The sequence below is a fragment of the Zeus faber genome (genome assembly GCF_960531495.2).
Source record: "Zeus faber genome assembly, chromosome: 9".
In the NCBI taxonomy this organism is placed as follows: domain Eukaryota; kingdom Metazoa; phylum Chordata; class Actinopteri; order Zeiformes; family Zeidae; genus Zeus; species Zeus faber.
In genome coordinates, this window is record NC_137197.1 from 1,024,015 (window position 1) to 1,030,014 (window position 6,000).

Sequence of the window (6,000 nt, forward strand, 5' to 3'; positions counted from 1 at the left end):
GGACACACACACACACACACGTCAGAAGAATGTGATGAAGGAGCAGGTAGACAGACAAGCAGACAGACAGGAGTCGCTGGTACCGGTGGTGTCGGAGCCTTGAGGGCGACGGTTCCAACAGCGTCCTCTAGGTGGAGCTCCAGCTCACTGCTCGGCAACTGGAGGAGGAGGCAGGGGAGATGGAGGGAGACAGGTTAAGAAGGAGGGAGACGGGGAGACAGGGGAGATAGAGGGAGACAGGTTAGAAGGAGGGAGACGGGGGAGACGGGGAGATGCAGGGAGATGGGGGAGACAGGTTAAGAAGATGGGAGACGGGGGAGTCAGGGAGAGATGGAGGGAGATAGAGGGAGACAGGTTAAGAAGGAGGGAGACGGGGGAGACAGGGGGAGATAGAGGGAGACAGGTTAAGAAGGAGGGAGACGGGGGAGACAGGGGGAGATAGAGGGAGACAGGTTAAGAAGGAGGGAGACGGGGGAGACAGGGGGAGATAGAGGGAGACAGGGAGACACACTGAAGGCAGTTCTCCTGCTTCCTGGTAACACCATATTTGGTCAAATCTGATTGAAAAGGGGCGGAGCACATTCACATCAATGGATCAGATGAAGCATGTGTGGTGTGGTGTGGTGTGGTGTGGTGTGGTGTGGTGTGGTGTTGTGTGGTGTTGTGTGGTGTTGTGCGGTGTGGTGTGGTGTGGTGTTGTGTGGTGTTGTGTGGTGTTGTGTGGTGTGGTGTTGTGTGGTGTTGTGTTGTGTTGTGTGGTGTTGTGTTGTGTTGTGTTGTGTGGTGTTGTGGTGTTGTGTTGTGTGGTGTGGTGTGGTGTTGTGCGGTGTGGTGTGGTGTGGTGTGGTGTGGTGTTGTGTGGTGTTGTGTGGTGTTGTGTTGTGTTGTGTGGTGTTGTGTTGTGTGGTGTTGTGTTGTGTTGTGGTGTGTGGTGTGGTGTGGTGTGGTGTGGTGTGGTGTTGTGCTGTGTTGTGTTGTGGTGTGTGGTGTTGTGTGGTGTTGTGTGGTGTTGTGTTGTGTGGTGTGGTGTTGTGTTGTGGTGTTGTGTGGTGTTGTGTTGTGGTGTTGTGTGTTGTGGTGTTGTGTGGTTTTGTGGTGTTGTGTGGTGTTGTGGTGTTGTGTGGTGTGGTGTTGTGTGGTGTTGTGTGGTGTTGTGTGGTGCTGTGTTGTGTTGTGTTGTGCTGTGTTGTGTGGTGTTGTGTTGTGTTGTGTTGTGTGGTGTTGTGTGGTGTTGTGTTGTGGTGTTGTGGTGTTGTGTTGTGGTGTTGTGTGGTGTTGTGTGGTGTTGTGTTGTGTGTTGTGGTGTTGTGTTGTGGTGTTGTGGTGTTTTGTGGTGTGGTGTTGTGTGGTGTGGTGTTGTGTGGTGTCGTGTGGTGCTGTGTTGTGTTGTGTTGTGCTGTGTTGTGTGGTGTTGTGTGGTGTTGTGTTGTGTGGTGTGGTGTGGTGTGGTGTTGTGTGGTGTGGTGTTGTGGTGTTGTGTTGTGGTGTTGTGTTGTGGTGTTGTGTGTTGTTGTGTTGTGTTGTGGTGTTGTGTGGTGTGTGGTGTTGTGTTGTGGTGTGGTGTTGTGTGGTGTTGTGTGGTGTTGTGTGGTGTTGTGTGGTGTGTTGTTGTGATCTCTGTCGCAATGTAGCTTGAATGTTATTCTCCCTTGTAAGTCGCTTTGGATAAAAGCGTCTGATAAATGACTAAATGTAAATGTGTTGTGTGGTGTTGTGTTGTGGTGTTGTGTGGTGTGTGGTGTTGTGTTGTGTTGTGTGGTGTGTGGTGTTGTGTTGTGTTGTGTGGTGTGTGGTGTTGTGTGGTGTTGTGTGGTGTTGTGTTGTGTTGTGGTGTTGTGTGGTGTGTGGTGTTGTGTTGTGGTGTTGTGTTGTGGTGTTGTGTTGTGGTGTTGTGTGTTGTGGTGTTGTGTGGTGTGGTGTTGTGTGGTGTTGTGTGGTGTTGTGTGGTGCTGTGTTGTGTTGTGTGTTGTGTGGTGTTGTGTTGTGGTGTGGTGTTGTGTGGTGTTGTGTGGTGTTGTGTGGTGTTGTGTGGTGTGTTGTTGTGATCTCTGTCGCAATGTAGCTTGAATGTTATTCTCCCTTGTAAGTCGCTTTGGATAAAAGCGTCTGATAAATGACTAAATGTAAATGTGTTGTGTGGTGTTGTGTTGTGGTGTTGTGTGGTGTGTGGTGTTGTGTTGTGTTGTGTGGTGTGTGGTGTTGTGTGGTGTTGTGTGGTGTTGTGTTGTGTTGTGGTGTTGTGTGGTGTGTGGTGTTGTGTTGTGGTGTTGTGTTGTGTTGTGTGGTGTGTGGTGTTGTGTGGTGTGTGGTGTTGTGTTGTGGTGTTGTGTTGTGTTGTGTTGTGTTGTGGTGTTGTGTGGTGTGTGGTGTTGTGTTGTGGTGTTGTGTTGTGTTGTGTTGTGTTGTGGTGTTGTGTGGTGTGTGGTGTTGTGTTGTGGTGTTGTGTTGTGTTGTGTTGTGTTGTGTTGTGTTGTGAGACAAAACACAAAAGTGCCAAAGTCTATGCAACACACAGGGGCGTGCGCGTGTGAACATTTGGATGAACATGAGAACTTACAAATACAATCAATTAAATTAATATTGCAAATACAATAAATTAAATGAATATAAAAAATACAACAAATTAAATTAATATTACAAATAGAATAAATTAAATGAATATAAAAAATACAATAAATTAAATGGATATTACAAATAGAATAAATTAAATGAATATTACAAATACAACAAATTAAATGGATATTACAAATAGAATAAATTAAATGAATATTACAAATACAATCAATTAAATGAATATTACAAATACAACAAATTAAATGAATATTACAAATACAACAAATTAAATGAATATTACAAATACAATCAATTAAATGAATATTACAAATAGAATAAATTAAATGAATATTACAAATACAACAAATTAAATGAATATTACAAATACAACAAATTAAATGAATATTACAAATACAATCAATTAAATGAATATTACAAATAGAATAAATTAAATGAATATTACAAATACAACAAATTAAATGAATATTACAAATACAATCAATTAAATGAATATTGCAAATACAACAAATTCTATTAATATTACAAATACAACAAATTCAATGAAGATTACAAATACAATCAATTAAATGAATATTACAAATACAACAAATTCAATGAATATTACAAATAGAATAAATTAAATGAATATTGCAAATACAATCAATTAAATGAATATTACAAATACAACAAATTAAACGAATATTACAAATATAATAAATTAAATGAATATTACAAATACAATCAATTAAATGAATATTACAAATGCAACAAATTAAATGAATATTACAAATACAACAAATTAAATGAATATTACAAATACAACAAATTAAATGAATATTACAAATACAATCAATTAAATGAATATTACAAATACAATCAATTAAATGAATATTACAAATACAACAAATTAAATGAATATTACAAATACAACAAATTAAATGAATATTACAAATACAATCAATTAAATGAATATTGCAAATACAACAAATTCAATGAAGATTACAAATACAATCAATTAAATGAATATTACAAATACAACAAATTAAATGAATATTACAAATAGAATAAATTCAATGAATATTGCAAATACAATCAATTAAATGAATATTACAAATACAACAAATTAAACGAATATTACAAATGCAACAAATTAAATGAATATTACAAATACAACAAATTAAATGAATATTACAAGTACAACAAATTAAATGAATATTACAAATACAACAAATTAAATGAATATTACAAATAAAATCAATTAAATGAATATAACAAATACAACACATGAAATGAATATTACAAATTCAATCAATTAAATGAATATTGCAAATACAATAAATGAAATGAATATTACAAATACAACAAATGAAATGAATATTACAAATATAATTAATGAAATTAATATTGCAAATACAATAAATTAAATGAATATTACAAATACAACATATTAAATGAATATTACAAATACAACAAATTAAATGAATATTACAATTACAATCAATTAAATGAATATTACAAATGCAACAAATTAAATTAATATAACAAATACAATAAATTAAATGGATATTACAAATACAACAAATTAAATGAATATTACAAATAGAATCAATTAAATGAATATTGCAAATACAATATATTAAATGAATATTACAAATACAACACATTAAATGAATATTACAAATACAACAAATTAAATGAATATTGCAAATACAATAAATTAAATGAATATTGCAAATACAATAAATTAAATGAATATTACATATACAACATATTAAATGAATATTACAAATACAATAAATTAGATAAATTATACAAATACAACAAATTAAATGAATATTACAAATACAACTAATTAAATACATTGAATAAATATATTGAATTCATTACATAGAATGAATGAAACCTAGTTTGGATGGATGGATGGATGGATGATTTTTAAAGGAAGGTTGCTATGGTTACAAAGCCTCATGTTCATCAACCTCCAACACATCTACTCACCTTGAGAGGTCCTGAGGAGGAGAGACAGGTGGAGGGGAGACAGGTGGAGGGGAGAGAGAGACAACGTTTTAAAACCTTTTATTTAACATGTGCTATTTACTGATTCCAGTGGCACAACAAACTGGAAGACGAATGAATGAAGAAAACAACAAAAACTTGTAATGTACTGTTAAACACAAACATCGTCCTCACCCTCAGAGCAGAAAGCAGATTCAATATCTTTCGCTGGAGCTGAACATGGGAGGGAGGGAGAGAGGGGGGGGGAGGAGATGAACGACTTCATTTGATAAAGTTTCTTTATAAAGGTTCATTCTGCACTTTTATCTAATGATCACAATCAAAGTGATGTTTGGTGGAAGGAGCGACGCCCCCTGGTGGAGCTGCTGCTGCTGCTGCTGCTGCTGCTCCATCCTCAGTTGAACTGAACAATTATGAATTTAAATCATAATTCATCATCAGATCAAATAATATTTGTAGAATAAAACATATTTTGTAATTTTCCACTAATCTGAAAAAAATGACTGAGGAGTAAGAGAATCTGTCTCTCTGTCCACCTGTCTGTCTGTCGGTCTGTCCATCTGTCTGTCTGTCCGTCTGTCCATCTGTCTGTCCATCTGTCTGTCCATCTGTCTGTCTACCTGACTGTCTCCTGTTGCGTTTGTAGGGCAGGTTTCCCTCCAGCAGCAGTGGAAGACTCTTCCTGGGTTTTTCGGGGGGTTCTGCAGGGCAAACACCACATTACACCACCTTACACCACCTTACATCACATGACACCACCTTACACCACCTTACACCACATGACACCACATGACACCACCTAACACCACCTTACACCACCTTACACCACCTTACATCACATGACACCACCTTACACCACCTTACACCACCTTACACCACCATACACCAGTAAAGGCAGCACTGCTCTGCTCAACGACTTTAACCTGCACTTCCCACATCGGCCGCTAGAGGCTGCTCCAGGAAGTCAATGGAAAAAGTAGAAACGTTTCACTGGAAACATCCAGTAATAACAGAAACAGTCAGTAAATCCCTGAACCCACCTGAGCCTCGTCGGCCACGATGGAATGTGGGCGACGCCGAGCTCCTCATCAGGCCGTCAGCCTCCAACTGGGGAGCTGGACAGGAAGTGATGTCACACCGCACAAACAAACAAACAAACAGCAAGTAAACAAAACAGCAAGTAAACAAAACAGCAAGTAAACAAAACAGCAAGTAAACAAAACAGCAAGTAAACAAAACAGCAAGTAAACAAAACAGCAAGTAAACAAAACAGCAAGTAAACAAAACAGCAAGTAAACAAAACAGCAAGTAAACAAAACAGCAAGTAAACAAAACAGCGTTCCTCTGTTTAAAATTTTAATCTGCAAAATGAAATCACCAGGAAAACATTATGAAGTGATTGATTCATGAATCTGTGCGTGTGTTAGTGTG

The 6,000-nt window shown here is 37.4% G+C and overlaps 1 protein-coding gene across 1 annotated transcript in view; it reads right to left on the minus strand.

Annotated features, from left to right (window-relative positions):
* The window catches only part of plekhg2 (pleckstrin homology domain containing, family G (with RhoGef domain) member 2), a gene marked incomplete at its 5' end in the record, with an annotated part of 42,144 nt that overhangs the window by 20,728 nt on the left and 15,416 nt on the right, over positions 1-6,000 (minus strand). The window contains 4 exons of the mRNA XM_080007275.1: positions 84-158; positions 4,733-4,782; positions 5,190-5,270; positions 5,610-5,684. Of these exons, the coding sequence (XP_079863401.1) occupies positions 84-158; positions 4,733-4,782; positions 5,190-5,270; positions 5,610-5,684 (281 nt within the window). The remainder of the gene's footprint in view (positions 1-83; positions 159-4,732; positions 4,783-5,189; positions 5,271-5,609; positions 5,685-6,000) is intronic.